The sequence below is a fragment of the Haliaeetus leucocephalus genome, unplaced genomic scaffold, assembly GCF_000737465.1.
Source record: "Haliaeetus leucocephalus isolate CR32 unplaced genomic scaffold, Haliaeetus_leucocephalus-4.0 Scaffold915, whole genome shotgun sequence".
In the NCBI taxonomy this organism is placed as follows: Eukaryota; Metazoa; Chordata; class Aves; order Accipitriformes; family Accipitridae; genus Haliaeetus; species Haliaeetus leucocephalus.
The window spans coordinates 202,954-218,947 of NW_010973351.1; the positions used below are offsets into that span (position 1 = coordinate 202,954).

A 15,994-nucleotide genomic window follows, 5' to 3' on the forward strand; every position below is an offset into this window, starting at 1 on the left:
TCTCTGAAGATGTACGACGCTCAATAAGATACTAATGGAAGGCTACCAACTCCTGAGCTGCCCTTATAAAGTTGTTGCCCTCACCTCCCAAATAACATCTGATTAAGGTACCCACCATGCCATGACAGAAATATTCAGACCCCTAGGATGTCCAAGTTTTGCAGGGAGACATTGCTGGAGTCCAAATCTCCTTTCTGTGTGCCACCTCTAATCTCTTCGCAAAGTCCAAAGTACTAGAGAGACATTGTGTTTCACGGGAATGCCATAGTAACTCATTGCGGTGGGTCTTTGAGGATGTAGATAGAATCGCCAGGCAAGATTTAAAACTCTGGACTTTACAAGAGAAATTGAAATGGTGTGATCACCTTTGGATGGAAGGAAAGAGGGTAATTATGCAAAAACATCAGAAAATGTTTTAAGCAGGAATGCTGTAAGCTTTAGGTATATGTTCACAGTTCCCTCAGTTATATAATTCTCTACTGACTCTCTCAACATATATTATTCTTCATACGTATTATTATAAAACAACCCAATTCCAGCCTTTTGTCACATTTCAGTCCTTCAATCATACTTACGACATGTTGAAAATTGATATTTCTTCCACAGGAGGTAGCTGAAAATTTGTTTACTGATATAAAAATGTGAAGCTGGGTTTCTGAGAGCTGAGTTATGTTACCGGATTAATCTCTTCTCACACCTTGTGCTTTGTTCTGATGTGTTTCTTAGGTAAAAGTTACCTCTATGACAAAAGAATTTGTCATCCGTTCTTTGCCATAACGCGCTCTGCAGAGAATGCATCATTTCAGAAACCTCATCGTATAAAATGAAACTGCTCTAAGATTACACCATAAAAAGACTTTTAGCACACCGTAAAAGAAATATAAGTAGCATTCAGTTACCAAAAGTGGTTCGCCATCATCCACACCTTCATCATCTTTAACCATTTAAAGATTGCATTTGAGAAATACTCACCTAACATACAGAGATGACTTATAGAAGCTGGTAAAGCTTTTAAGTTCCTTTCAGTGACATTACAAACAGACAACCATTTCTGGTGAATAAGCCTCAAAATATTTGTGTATTCTGCTTACAAAATGAAATATATCCTGAAATTCCTAGACTTTTTGGCATATGAGAGTGATTAGAAAGCTTTTTTGCATAAATTTCAAGTAAAGAATTGTCAATTATGTATGTTGTTGTTTTATACAGCATGTGATCTGAGCAGTTAGAAGCAAATATTCTTGAATTTATTCAGATAGCTACTAGAATATTCCCCTTGTAAACCTATATTAATATGACTATGATAACTATTTCATTCCAATTATCTAAAGTATCAGAGGCCACTAAGAAAAGTGTGTCCTTTTAATCATAGTCTTTAAGTGTTTTCTACTTTTAAAACAGAGGCTATTATATTTTTTGAATTATACAAAGCTTTTTTTTCCTCCAAATTATAGATGAAAGAGTCACCCACTTCAGATTAAATAACCTACTGTCAGAATCATGATTTCTTTGCTTGGCACACTCTTTATTGCTTCTGTAGAAGTCACTTCTGCCTTTTTCCTACCAACAAAATAAGTTGTTTCTTAGCAAAAATGCTGGAGTTGATTTTTATGATTTTCTCTTTTACTATGCTGTCCTATGTCTGATGATCCAGCATGAAAAATTGGAAAGTTCTTATCTTTTTTGATCTATGTAGAATTCTTCTACAGTGAAGGGGTATCTCTTGTTTTGCTGATGGGATGTTTTAATAATCTTTAAAGCCATGACCATCATGTATATAGGTATATAATTAAACAAAAATAGAAATACATGAGGGACACAGCTGACCCTAACTCACAGTCACTTACTTGCCTCTTTAGTGCCCAAATACATGTCCATTAGATAGACAGGCATCATATATGACTGTATATGACATTGTAAGCAGGTAGGATAGCACAATCCTATAGAGGATTATTACAGAGGGTAATTTTAGCTGAAGATCTTGGAAGTAGACTAGAGCTTTTCTGGAAGATACCTAATGTATCTTCTTACACTTCAGCAGCAGCTGAAGCTTTCCATATGAAATTTATGAACAAAATTCTGAAATTTGGAGTTCAGGATTTGATTAAATCACTCACAAGTCTCTCTAGGAGTAAGCACTCACCATACTTCTCTCAACTGTTGCTAGTCTTCAGAAAACAGAAAGAATTTCCATTTCATGCTTTTTGGGGGATGTGCTCCACTTCTGCTGTCTCTGGAACTCTCCTGCAGTCTTTGTCCTAAGCTCAGAAGGGTCCCTGCTCACTTTCCAGCTCCCTCCAAAGGCCATAACTCCTCTTTGTGCGATGTGATAGTGTGTGTGGGGGGAGAATACATCAGTGACACAGTAGAACCGCCAGTTGCTGAAATTCTCCTTTATTCATAGGATGCTGAGCCTGTTACGAAACTTCCATAAAGCTCTGGTAAAGCTGCTAGTTAAAAATTAAAAAATATAGAAACCAGAAGGGCTGTTTTGTTTCATGTTTCTGCCCTTCCCACAGTACTCACTAAAGATGTGCAATAAAACATATTAGACTTCAAATAACATGAAGTATTTCCTGTTCATATAGCCTTTGAAAGGTTTCCTTTTTTTGCATGCCCTTTACGTAACTGGGTAACAAATGCAAAAATAAAAGTATGGGAGAACATCAGTCTTCAATAGCCAACAGCTCAAATTCAACTCCACACCCATGACTTTATATTTCAAGTCTGTAATTCAGGATAGCCACAGAATAACAGAAAATTATATTTTTTCCCAGGCTTTGTCTTTAGATTTCATGGAAAGATTTCATTTCCTCAGGTTGATCTCCAGCCTGAAACAGGTTTTAGTCAGCAGTTCGATCTGTTGGTGTTGCCTGGCAAAATTCGTGCCAGTAGCATTTGACTGAATGGTTCAGCCTTCTCCATACCTTTCCGACAAGTGAATGAAAAAAAAAGACATCCCTTAGAATTAAAGATGGAGTGCACCCATGGTGAAGAAGGTTCTTTGGCCAGGAGGGAGTGCTGACCCTCGTGCGGTCTCCTCAGCTGTGAGTGCATCAGAATCTGCCCATTTTTTGACATTGTCCTTAAAACCTACCTCTGGTTAGCTAAGCCCAGGCTGATGCCGACTCACTGTCGTGGTTTAACCCCAGCCAGCAACTAAGCACCACGCAGCCGCTCACTCACTCCCCCCCATCCAGTGGGATGGGGGAGAAAATCAGGAAAAGAAGTAAAACTCATGGGCTGAGATAAGAACGGTTTAATAGAACAGAAAAGAAGAAACTAATAATGATGATAATAACAATAATAAAATGACAACAGTAATAATAAAAGGATTGGAATATGCAAGTGATGCACAATGCAATTGCTCACCACCAACAACCGACACCCAGTTAGTCCCTAAGCCGCAATCCCTCCCAGCCCCACTCCCCCCAGTTTATATACTGGGCGTGATGTCACATGGTGTGGAATACCCCTCTGGCCAGTTTGGGTCAGCTGTCCTGGCTGTGTCGCCTCCTGACCTCTTGTGCCCCTCCAGCCTTCTTGCTGGCTGGGCATGAGAAGCTGAAAAATCCTTGACTTAGGCTAAAAATGACTTAGCAACAACTGAAAACATCAGTGTGTTATCAACATTCTTCTCATACCGAACTCAAAAACACAGCACTGTACCAGCTACTAGGAAGACAATTAACTCTATCCCAGCTGAAACCAGGACAGTCACGATGTCTACAGGCCCGTGCTTTCAGACTGGATGTTCGGAACTCGTGGAAGACCTGCAAATTAAAATTTTATTTTAAAAACTGGGTCACTTCACCACCCCCTTAAAAGAGAGCAGCGGTGCGTGCATTGGACCCTGCTTGAATGAAGTAGGAGGTCACTGCTGGCACATGTTTGCACCTGCGCATCTTTGCTGTGAAACATTGTCCTCACTTGGAAACTAGAGCATAGCTGACCTTCCAGAAATGGGATAAAAACCTACCTTCTGGGTTGCAATATCATTATCAGCATTAACAGCTTTGTGTTTCCCTCCTTGGCAAAGTTTTAAGTAAATATCTGAGTTCAGTGTCAGTCTTGTGTCCTCTAAGTTTCAATTTTCCCTTCTGCTGAGATTTGTTTTTGCTGCTCCACTGCCACAAGGAGCTTCAAAGCCAGTGATGGGCCCCAAGAAAATTTTATCACTGGGGAGGGAATGTGGTGGGACACAGATATTTAGCAGGAAACCATGCAGCATCTTTTTGTCCCCACTGGTGTTTAGGTCATCCCTGGGAAAATAAAGGGACAGCTGGATATGTGCAGCAGCTATTTTTGGCTTCTGGAACAATCATTTTGGATTAGAGGAGGCTAGGTGCAAATTAAAGAGACCTATAGCTGTCTGAAATTTTTGAGGATGAATCACTCGTCAGTTAGCCCTAAGAAGGGTGAGCAAGAAGATGGAAGATAATCTGTTTCAGTAGAATTTGTGAGCTGCATTGTTGCCGGCATTTGCCCAAAAGAAACATTCAGACACGTCATGTTTACAGCAGCTGCTCTGCAGAACAATGAAAACACGGATTTCTCCTGGCACCCTGAAACCGAAGCAGGCCACGCTGAAGCTCCTGTGGCAGATGAAAACTCCCAGCTATTATTTTCTGTTTATTTACCGTGCCAGTGGAAGGGACCGTGCCGGCCCCCCCCGGGGTGATTTCCAGTCCTCCCCGCTGTGCCTGCGTGGGCAGAGGCCCCACGGCTCTCTCGCCGCGGTGGGAAGCGTCCAGACCGCCTGAAAAAGCAACGCCGAACGCGTCTATCGCTCCGGAGAGCTCGCGGTGCCCGTGGCGAGAGCCAGGATTTCCAGCCCGCAGCGCTGAGCGGGACACGTCGTTTCCCGTAGCGGTGCTTCCCCAGGATGAGTGATAAGGAGGAGATTAAACTTGCAATGTGATCCTGCTTCTGGCTGCTGGAGACTTTTGAAGAGACCGTGACGGTGGTGACTTACGAGCTAGGAGATTAAAAGTAGCTTCTCTTCTTTTTAACATGCAGAGCCACCGCTCCGGTTACAGTGGGTGTGAGACCCGCCTGGTTACAGGAGGAGAGGATAAGAGCTCACTTGGACTTACTCCAGTCCAGCGATAGAGAGAAGTACGACGAAATCAAGCATTTCAAAAACATAATTATGCCAGACACAGTAAACTTTGCCCAAAGGACAAATTCTGCACCAAATTTTCAAACCCTGCCTGTTTATGTGCATTCAGGAACAATTTTACATCAAAGCAAATATTTTTTTTTTATGACGGCTGAGTCAGAAGGCAGCGGGATTTTCTCTGTAGAGAGCTGTACAGCTTTTTCTTTAGAGAAGCAAGGCCTTGCATGGTTGGCACCGAGTGGAAACCAGGAGAGCTGCTGGAACAACAGTCATAAGAAGTGGGAGTTCTTGTCCAGATGAGCCTGATTGTGTTAAAAACTACCAAGAGGCTGTAGCAGAGCAGTGGGCTAAAATCGAAATTACTCTTTATAGCTTTCACAGGGCTACAGCAGGTAGCTCTTACCCTGATAGAGTGAAATTAGAGTACGTGTTTCAGCCTTCAGGGCCACGAACAGAGCTCATGAACTGCATTTTACAAAATCTCCTGTGTTTCTTTTGGATGTATGAGTAACTAGGCTGGCACCTCCAAGCCATTAAGATCCCAAGACTGCTCCATGGGCCATGTGTAAGGTCCTTTGCCCTTCTTTTGCAGCTTAGTCTCAGGTTTTGTATGACTGCAAAGACACTGCAGTTTGAGAAATCTCAATACGCTCCTTCCTTGAATAGGAATATCCACTAGCCAGTCTAGTTTCCTAATAACTAATGACCTTCTTATCTGGCTTACTTTCCTAAAACAAATTTTCAAACTTACCATTGTTTTTTCTTCTTCTGTTAGTTTGCTCAGCCCTGTTCACAGGCCTGCAGGGTTACAAACCCTCTCTGATCATATGCTAATGAGTCATTAGTACTGACTGTCTGTTAATGTGAATAAATCACCCCTTCTTAGTCACTCTTTGTCCAAATAAAGAAGTCTATTCTGATAACAAAAATGTTACAACCAGCCAAGAATCAGGGAGATAAAATTAGAACAGCTCTTCCTCAGGGCTGCCAGGAGCAGGGCTCGGCTCACTCTGCCTCTGCTACCACTGCCCCTTTGTTTTTTCCCCTTGTTTTATTTAGGCATACGTGTTCACTTCACTACACTTTGAGTCTAAGATTGCATAATCGTGTTTCAGTCAGATTTTAACGTCTTTAGGTGGCTGAGAACAAAAGGTCAACACTGTTACTAGCTGCGTAGCTTTACTGAAGTGTGACTTCACCACAAAATTGGCACAAGGTCATTTTGAGATATTTTTACACTTTTGTTAGCAAAGGGGAATTACCCATTCACTTCTGGACAAGGTTAAATAGCTGACGACAGCTACAGGTTAAATATTAAGCCATTGGTCCTTCATTTCAAGTGAGAAATTGCAGTTGTCTTCAAAAACACTTGGAAGTTCAGGCAGCATCTTGGAACTGGTACAAGGAAAGACCACTTTTAATTAGCACAAGGGAACTGTACAAATTTTGAGCCAGACTCTGCTGTCTTGCACCTTCATACAACTTTGCAAGAGTAACAAAGGCTGTTTGAAAAACTCAGCATATTTTTTTCAAGAGCAGCCACTGTTTGCTTGTGTTATACTCGGCAGGTCTGAAGTTGCAATCAGATGAGATGGCTGAGCTGACTTCACAGCTTGCTATTGCTAAAAAATAATTGAGGTGGTTGGTTTTTTTCTCTTCTGGGTTAATTTCTACCACTTTCATGAGCTCAGCTGCCTCCTTGAAAGGTCAGACAGTACTAAGTCAGCCCAGGGAAGAGCTGGGGACCAGTGGGGTAAAGGGGAAGAAGGAGGACACTGGTAACAAAAAGGAGGAGGACACTGGTAACAAAAAGGAGGAGGAGGAGAGGGAAAAGGCCTCCTCCTTTCAGCAGCCCTGAGCTGCTGGATCAGTTCAGCCTATTTGGTTTGACCGGACCCTGGGGGTCCTACAGTAGATTTGCAGTAGCCCAAAGTCCCCACAGCTCAAGCATTTAGACCCAGATTTAATAAAAAGTTTAGGCTCCTGGGTTTTTGCTAGACTTGTAACTTCCTTTTTGATTTGCTTTTCAAAGAGCTTAGTAACAGCTAAGATCTATACCTTCTGGTGTTTGGGCCTGTGGAATTATGATTATGGTGATAACTTTGAAAATCTGAACCGAGTTCAAGTCACCCGTTTGCTCACAGCTTGCAGTAATAGCTACCGCAGGGGGTAAAAAGCCGCCTTCATTTCAGACAGGGACTGTGTGCTTCTAGAGTGCATGATTTTGGCACTTTTTCTAAAATGTTACTGAATTTGGTATTTGTACTCTAAAATACACCAGCTCGTTACATTTGGCCACCAGCCATTTCTCATCCCTTTGTATGGCCAGGACGTGCTTGCAGCTCAGTTTTCCCTCCTGGTTTTCCTCGCATGGCTTCCCAGGCTGCCTGAATTACGGCACATGATGCCTGAACTGCTAAACCTTTACCTGAGTAAAAACATATGCCCTTATTTACTATCCAGCCACATTACCAGCCCCGGACTATAGTGTGCTGTGGCTTTAGTTCTTCAAATCTCCTTGGGGATGTGGTTCAGAGCAGAGGCATGAGATGCAGCCTGCATTTCTAAAGGTGGCCACGACCCATGTTCTGCATGCTGTGTGGCTTGAATGAGTAAGTCAGGCAGAAACAGAGGCTAAAAGGTGGCAGTCTGTAGCTGTGTAGAAATAGGGAATTTTTTTTTTAACTGCACTGAATACGTGAAGGCTCCTAATTCACAACGGTTCAAAGTCAAACCCACAACCTTATTACAATTGCGTTTAAAATCGCCTCGAGAAGGACTGGAAAAGCTTAAGTGTCCTAGGATGGCCAAGAGTCCATTTAAGAAGGTGAAAAGCCTCAGCTCATTCTTGTGGTCTCCCAAAGCACATGTTGACTGTGTGAGCCCTTCTAGTTTCCTTTAGTTCAAACTAAAAAAAGATGCTTTCCACACACCTACTTCAACTTGCACCAAGATGAAGAGGGAACTTCCTAGAGAGGAGACGGCTGTGTAATGACCAGGTGCTTTTCCTGACTGCACCTCAAATGTGAGTTGCTCCTGAGGAGTACCTGGCTGTTCGCTGATGCGGTCAGGGCAGCAGTGGGTCGGGCAGTGCACTGGGAGAAAGGGCCGTGATAAAACTCGGATGTAGACAGGTTTCAGTGGTGTTGCAGTGGGGAAAGAACCTAAAAACTCACTACTGTAATATTTTATAAGCGGTATCTACTGCTGCTTTGCTTCTGATAACAGGTACTTGGCTATTAATGTAAAACTTCTATGAGGCCTCCCTTACATTGTATTTTATAGACGCCAGTGCAAGTCTGATTAAGAGTGACGGATGACTGAGGGTGCAGTCCTCTCTCCAAACGGTGAGAGGTGTCCTGTAACATTTGCCGGCCACATTTGCCTAGGTTTGAGGGTGGTGATCACAGCTATGGGACTGCTTTTTCTTAAGTAATACCCTAATTAATTTAATAAGGCAAATGTTGTCCCAGCAGTGCAGCTTTACTGCGTAATGACTAATCTCTGTCACAGCAGGATGCCAAGAATGAGTTTCTCTGGGAAGCTGTGGGTATGCATAATGAGCAGCTATCCCTAATAAAGTCTTTTTAATCAGGAGTCTTTCTCAGTTCAACTGAGTTAAATGAGTTTGCACTTTGTAAACACATGGGTGCAAGTCTCTGACTTGGGTAAAACACCGCATCTGCTCTTAAGCCAGTGAACATTTAAATAAATTGGTATCCTGGCTCTAAGAGTTAACTTTTGTGCTCACACGTGTGACAGGAATGCCCATGTAACTCTATACTACACCCAGTTAATGTATGTAGAGTATGTGATACTTCTTTTTGTGTATGCATTTCATTTTCCTGCTAACAACCTTTGACCACAAGTCACAGCCAAGGACTCTGTATCTGTCAGTACATTTCAACCGAATTTGAAAAAAAAAAAAAAGACAGATGTTTCAAAGATGCGAGTTTCCTGTACGTTTGAAGCAAGCAGGTGAGAAAGGAGAGAGAGACCACATGTATGGGTAGTACTCCAGTACTTTTTTGAAGGACTAATTTTTAAGCAAATTTCCCATTTGCCCACTCTTGCTCTGTGTAGTTTCATGTCATGGGGTGGTCTCAGTGTGTACGAAAGGGATTTTTTTCAGATTAAACTGAACTGGGAGATCCTCTCCGGGACTGTCTTTAATGTACTTCAGTCACATATAGACATATAGTCCATGAGACCAGGCAAAAGACGCTCAAAAATCCCTGAAATGTAGATAGCAGAGACCATGCTGTCCTGTTCCTCTCTACAGACCTGATCCTATTAGTCTCCACTTGCTTGCTAATACAGACACGGCCATCAGCGCCCTCGCCCGAGGCACCCCATCCTGATTAACATCAAACAGGCTGTCGGATGCTGTCTCAGTTCCCCAAATTCAGGAAAGCTTCAGGTGGAGTTCATACCTTATTAGATGCCGGGGAGCCTAGTCTTCCATCGGTGTGTCCCTGTTGATTGCACCTCAGCGGGGAGATCCCGCTGAAAGCAAGCAGGTCTCCTGAGAGATGGGGTTCTATGTTTAATAGAAGCAGCTCTGCTTCCAGCTTGGGATTTGTACAAGTATAACCGCTAGAAAAATCTGTCCCGGGAGTCTGGACTATTGCAATTGTTCTTATGTATTAAAAAATCACTTCAGCGACACATTTTGTGTTTTGGGAGGCTGTATTCCCTCAAGGATCTGCAATTGAATGTCACAGCATTATAATTAGACATGAGAATCGGTAAGTGAAAATGACAAGTTTGCCTTTGATGGCCATCCTGAGTGTCAAGGCCCATAACCTTTTAAAAATGTAGGCATAATACAGGTATAAAAGACTAATCTTTTATTCATAGGATCACCACCAAGGAAATGAATCTCTGCTTCTTAATATGACCATTGACTCGACAAGATTTTGCAGGCTTACCCCAAATTCAGGTGCATCTTTTCCTTATTTCTCTTGTTAAAGAGAACATAAGTCTGCCTTGTGCTCCAGTAAGAATAATAACCTAAATTCCCAGTGCAGACAGACCCAGGAGAATAAGATATTCTTTTTCTTTGACTGTTTCTATGTTGACTACAGAGCTCAAAGCAACCTGTCATAAAAATTGGGATACTATTGTGGTTAAATCACTTTGTAAAAGAGGCTGGAAACATCTTATGTTTTTTACTTTTTTTTTTTTACTATATATTTAATGGAGTAAGAAGATAAGTTCTTTTCATGCCAAAGATGCAAAGTAGATGTGCAGGATCAGTTAATAATTTCTGCATACTTCTAACACCATTTGCAAATACTGTCCCCCTAGAATTTCACGCAAACAGGTTTTGTAAAAATCTAAGCCTCTAAATTTCATCTCTTAGTTTTTTATCACACATGATGTGTCTGGCAGAGGGAAAGCCCGTAGCCCACCCAGGGACATCACACTGACTCTGCAGTTGTACCGTGTAAGCACAGCAGCCACTGCTCCCACTTTGGCATGGAAACATTCCAGTCTTCTCATGGAAATACAGCATAGCAAATCTATTTCTTCTGTTAAAAGGAGGGTTTTGCCTTTACTTTCTGGCTATGATAACATGATTCATTTTTTTTCTCACATACTTGTCCAGTTAAAATTGTAATAATTACAAAGCCATGCCTGGCTTCTCTGGCTTTAGAGTTTCACAAAGCAAGTCACCACTGGGATGGGAAACCCAGGATGGTCTGTTGAAGAGCTGATAAAAAAAAAGTCTAAGTTTGGTTACACATAGAGTCATAAAAGAAAAACAAAGGGAACCTCCCTGGGTTATCTTCTGGGTTCCTTCTTCCAATGCTTCATGGCAAGCATAACCCCGAGGTCTGTTTTAGTCGGCCAGATCTTTTTGCCTGAATTTTTGACCAAGTCTTCTAGATCTAGACCTCCTTCCTGTCATGCTATGTGAGAGTGTATATGAGAACTATAGCTATGTGTCATCTAATATAATGTTCTGCTAGTGAGCAGCAAGGAAATCTGGGAGGAACTACTAGATAAGGCTCAGAGAAAAAAATCATCATAGATTATAAACCTGTTTTTTGGGGCTTGCTGTAAAATCAGATGTGGGATGTTCAAGAGAGGGAAATTTAGCTCATGAATAGTATTTTAATTTTTCTATTTAAGCACAACCACCATCCATTTATTTAAATGTTGAAGAGAGAGAGAGAAATTATCTCCAGTTCCCCCATTCAAACTTTTCTCTCACCTGATCTGAGAGACCTTCAAGGGAAAATGGACTTAGAACTACTCTCTTGTGAAAGTGATAATTGATAAACTGGTCTGGATTTCACAGCTATTCTCAGGAGCTATCTGAATACTCTCTGAAAATGAAATAGGATCTTAAGGATATTTCTTGTAAAGGGATCACCTAAATTTTGTCACTGGAGTTATATGACCTAATTTGATTTGTTTGGCAAGGTGTTAGGTAAAGTAGAATCATTTGTAATGTTGATTTTTTTATCTTCACAAACCTACGTCAACCTACAATCCATGTAGCTTAAATTGTCACTGCAGCAGAAATCAAAGGCATTAGTATAACCCTTCTGAGGATGGCATATATGTTAAATGTCTATACTCATACACTAGATTAAATCTCATAATTAGCAAGATGCAATAAGTTTTAAGAAATATGCTCACCGAGGAGGGTGCCCAGAAGCTTTTAAAAAATTATACTCCGTATTAATATGTTTAAAGACTGTCACTGCGAGCCAAAAAGCACAGATACAGAAGTTTAAAGGAAATCCTGTCCCTGCTCTGCCCTGTAACGACCAGCCTGTTCCCAGCACGGCCAGAAGAGCCAACGTGCCTGAGGTGGCTGGTGATGGCGGGGGAGCGTCTCTGGCAGGAAACCTGCAGCCGAAGGGGGATACTGGAGCCCCGCTCTTGATGTGAGGCGGGGACCCAAGTACTCCAATTACGAATCTGGCACGAGGACTACCGGTGGAGAAAAAACAGGGGAAAACAAGCAGCATTTGGCTGGTCGCTGAGGGATGATCTTTGCGAGGAGATTCTCAAGTCTTATTGATGCCTACATAAAGCTGATGTCTTTATAATGCTTCAGGAGTCTCAGAGGTTGTTGGGGAAATTGCCTTGCTTCCACTTTCAGGAACTGGTAACGCTGTATGCCTTGGCAAAAGGCTGTTTTGTTTTGGTTTTTTTGAGCCCAAACTGATGCCTGTTTGGGATCCCAGAGAATCACAACTCCTAATGCCTATCTTCTATAGATTGCCAACACTGTTTACCATTACAACCAGGACGGGAATTTTGGGGAGAAGGTTCAGGTAGCGCCGAACAAGGGCTGTAAGAAATTGCCGAAAGCCGTTCTGCAAGCATCTCACAAAGCACTAAAGGTCGGTGGTAGTAAGTGCCTTGCTGACTGCTGGCTGCAGGGCTCTGAGCTCTGCCTCTATGCAGCCTGGCTGTTTTCCACTTAGTTGCTGGGTTTTTTTTTTCATTTGGGCTTTTTTATTTTCTCAGGCTGGATTCTCTTCCAGGTTCTCTAAAATAATTTCTTTTAGCTAATCTGCTCTCTAAAATTGCATAGTGAAAGCAAATAAACATTACACTTAAAAATACCTTCACTGTTTTATTGCCATAACTCATTCTCACTGTATACTTTTTTTGTTGGATATGAATTGTATTCTTCATATAGAAAGCCGTGCTCTTCAGGAGAGGAAGCAATTTTCAATTACATATTCCTCATAAGAAAATATTAGAGTGATAATGGTTCCGATATTTAAATTGTGAAATAATTTGCATTGTGAGATTTAAAAAAACCCCACAACAATAACAAAGGCAGAACATTCCCAGAGAGTCTCTCCATTAACCTGTCTGTAAAACTGAGGGATGCTAACACTTGATGGTTATCTCAGGCTGGGATGTATAGAACCTTGGTTAACAATAAGGAATAACAACAAACCTGAACACATGTGCTCTTAGTTTCCAATTCTCTCCATGTTGTAGAGGGTTGAATATTTGTAGTGGGACTCTCTTCCTTTCTCATATAGTTGCACCCCAAATACTCCAGAACAGAGTCTGGAACACGTAACACTTTGGAAACGGCGTTTGCCTTGCATGTCGTGGGCAGTGGGGTGCTACGGGCTCAATCCCAATCACACGCCCCGCTAACTGTCTTCTGCTCCCAGGGTCCCAAAGTTCTCTCCTGTGTCTCTAGAGAACTGTTTTGGCTGCTTCATTCTTCCATCAAGTGCCCTGTGCTGTTTCTTACAAAGATGCAACATCTGTTTTAGATAATAATATTAAAAATGGATAAAGATACGGCGTTTGAAGTTCTTCTGGTTTTCCCGGTGTTAATAGTAGCAGATGGTGGAAATCAATTTGCTATTAATTTACTTTCATGTTAAACACTCAATATAATTAAGCAAAGTGTCATCTAAATTCTGATTACTTACTTTCAAGTTAAAATGATGTGTAAAACAGACTCCTAATTATCATGCTAATACCTGTGAAATGCTGTTTTCAGTTTCCAAGCTTCATAGGCTTTTTAGTATCAGACTTCAAAGCCTCCTGACAGGCATTATGGGTAGGAAGGTCAGGACTTAAAGCTAGATTTGTTTAATATTATCCTTCATGTGGGAGCGCTCGTTTCAGTTGTTAATTCCCTTTGCTAAATTTCACACACACAACAAAGCATGACTATCGGTGTTATACTTGGGTACCATTTGCTCGACCTGCACGCATAAAGAAAAAGTGGTATTCTCCCTGATACTAATAGAAATTATCCAAGTGCATCTCAGGCATGATTTAAAACCTTAATACAGTACATATCTGTGCTTATATTCAGAAAAAAACTATTTGTGTTAGTATTAATTAAAGCCAAATTAGAAGAACAGAAAAACAAATCTGACTGAGGAAAACATCATCATGCATGCCATTTGCTTTGTAATTGTGCACATACCTAATTACCCTTCCATAGAGATGAAACATCAGAAAGAACTCTCAAGCCCTTTTGCTTATTATCTGCTTTACTACAACATTTTTCCTCTATAAGCTATTGCATCCAACCTTGTTTTCAATGTTTCAAGCTACTGACAATTCTTTCTTTCTTTTTTTTTTTTTTTCTTTTCCTCCTGGGGAAAACTCTATTTAATCTTTTGCAGACTAACCAGGAAAATGTTCCAGATACTCACCCAGCCTTTTTTATTCCTGTGAGTCATCAAATACCTCCTATGTCTGCTGCTAGACTTCAAAATAGGATTATTATATGTGGCTTAGAGACCGCAAGCTGGATATAGGATTAGCCATTTTAGCTTGATCCTACCTGATAAACTGTAAAATAGTAGTGGGAGAAGAAACCTTTTTCCAAGTAATAATTTTCCACATAAGTAATGTCTCTTTAGAAATACAGTTGCTTCAAATAACAGGAGAAAATCGTAACAATTGCTGTGAGTGGGTGGGAGGATGATCCATGCAAAAATTCTTTCTCATTAAAATTTCTTGAAAAGGTTTGAAAATCAGGCTCAGCTGAACAACAAGGAAGAAAATCAAGGAGTGGGGCAAAAATCAGCAAGGCTATCATCGTACTTCATTAGCAGAGAATACGTCTGCTTCGTAGGATAGCAAAAAGCAACCTACAGGCAGAAGCTCTTTTCAGCAAGGGGAAGAAATAAGGAGATCCACGTGCCAAGTTTTAAGAAAATTACCCATCTAGGGCTTTGACCAGCCTGTCAGTGGGAGGCCGAGGACAGCCTATGTAGACAGTACAAAAGCAGCTCTGGGAAAAATTTCTATAACATCTCATACAGTGTCGGGTAATTTGCTTTTATATAGCTGACAAAACTCAGGACTGGGACTCCTGACAGCCCTACGTTTAAAAAAGCAAAAGGACTTCGCTTCTACTTGGGAGATTAAATGAAGTTTTGTCATTAGCACAGTTAGAAGCCCAGTTTACTGTGGTAACAGGCATGCTGAAGGCTACCTAGCTCCCACCACACACCCTGTATATACTGCAGCTTATACAGGGGCCACAGCAGCAGATGCAGGGCTCAGAGCACATCACATTCAGGCATCTTCATTACCTCCTTCCAGGCCTTTATAAACGATGCTCGGCAAAACAAACCAAGTTTATTTTAAACCAAACTATACTCGAACAAAAATAAAACAACACCTGCACTTAAGTGCCACCAAAATGATTCGTATAAGGACAATGCTTTTTATTAGAGATGCTAAAATTAAATGTAAAAATATTTGCTGGGCTTAGGAATTGGACCAAAATACCTCTATGTCAGAGCAAGAAGCTTCCCGGTAGTGAAGACCAGTATCCCATCTCTCATTTGCCTTTGCATGGGAGGGCATTTGCTCAAACAGACCAAACCGATCACAGTGCTCAGAAGTCGAGGAGAACGTCAGGGTCATAGGTATTACCTAAATGACGTAGAATGACTGAAATCAATGACTACTTGAAACCAAATGACGCTGAAAAGATGGATATGCTTTTGCGAGCTAGATGTGCTTGTGCAAATTTGCGTTACGTGTGAGAAGCTATATAGGCACTAGGATACAGTGGCCCTGCCTACCTAAGAGTGGTACTCAAATACCTGACCATGGAATACGAACTGGATGAAAATACAGTACATATTCTTCACCTGCAATGTCTGTCAATGAGATGGGAATGTAAACAAATGTATGACATTGTGCTTTAATTGAAAACTGTCCTGGTTTCAGCTGGGATGTAGTTAACTGTCTTCCTAGTAGCTGGTACAGTGCTGTGTTTTGAGTTCAGTATGTGAAGAATGTTGATAACACTGATGTTTTCAGTTGTTGCTCAGTAGTATTTAGACTATAGTCAAGGATTTTTCAGCTTCTCATGCCCAGCCAGGGCACCTGACCCAAACTGGC

At 41.4% G+C, this 15,994-nt stretch overlaps 1 protein-coding gene across 1 annotated transcript in view; it reads left to right on the forward strand.

Annotated features, from left to right (window-relative positions):
- Window positions 1–13,264, forward strand: part of LOC104841729 (wiskott-Aldrich syndrome protein homolog 1-like) — a 38,729-nt gene extending 25,465 nt beyond the window's left edge. Inside the window, exons 4-6 of the mRNA XM_010583583.1 lie at window positions 4,649–4,866; window positions 11,831–12,024; window positions 13,144–13,264. Coding sequence (XP_010581885.1) covers window positions 4,649–4,866; window positions 11,831–12,024; window positions 13,144–13,264 — 533 coding nt within the window. The remainder of the gene's footprint in view (window positions 1–4,648; window positions 4,867–11,830; window positions 12,025–13,143) is intronic.
- Window positions 13,265–15,994: the final 2,730 nt, after the last annotated feature.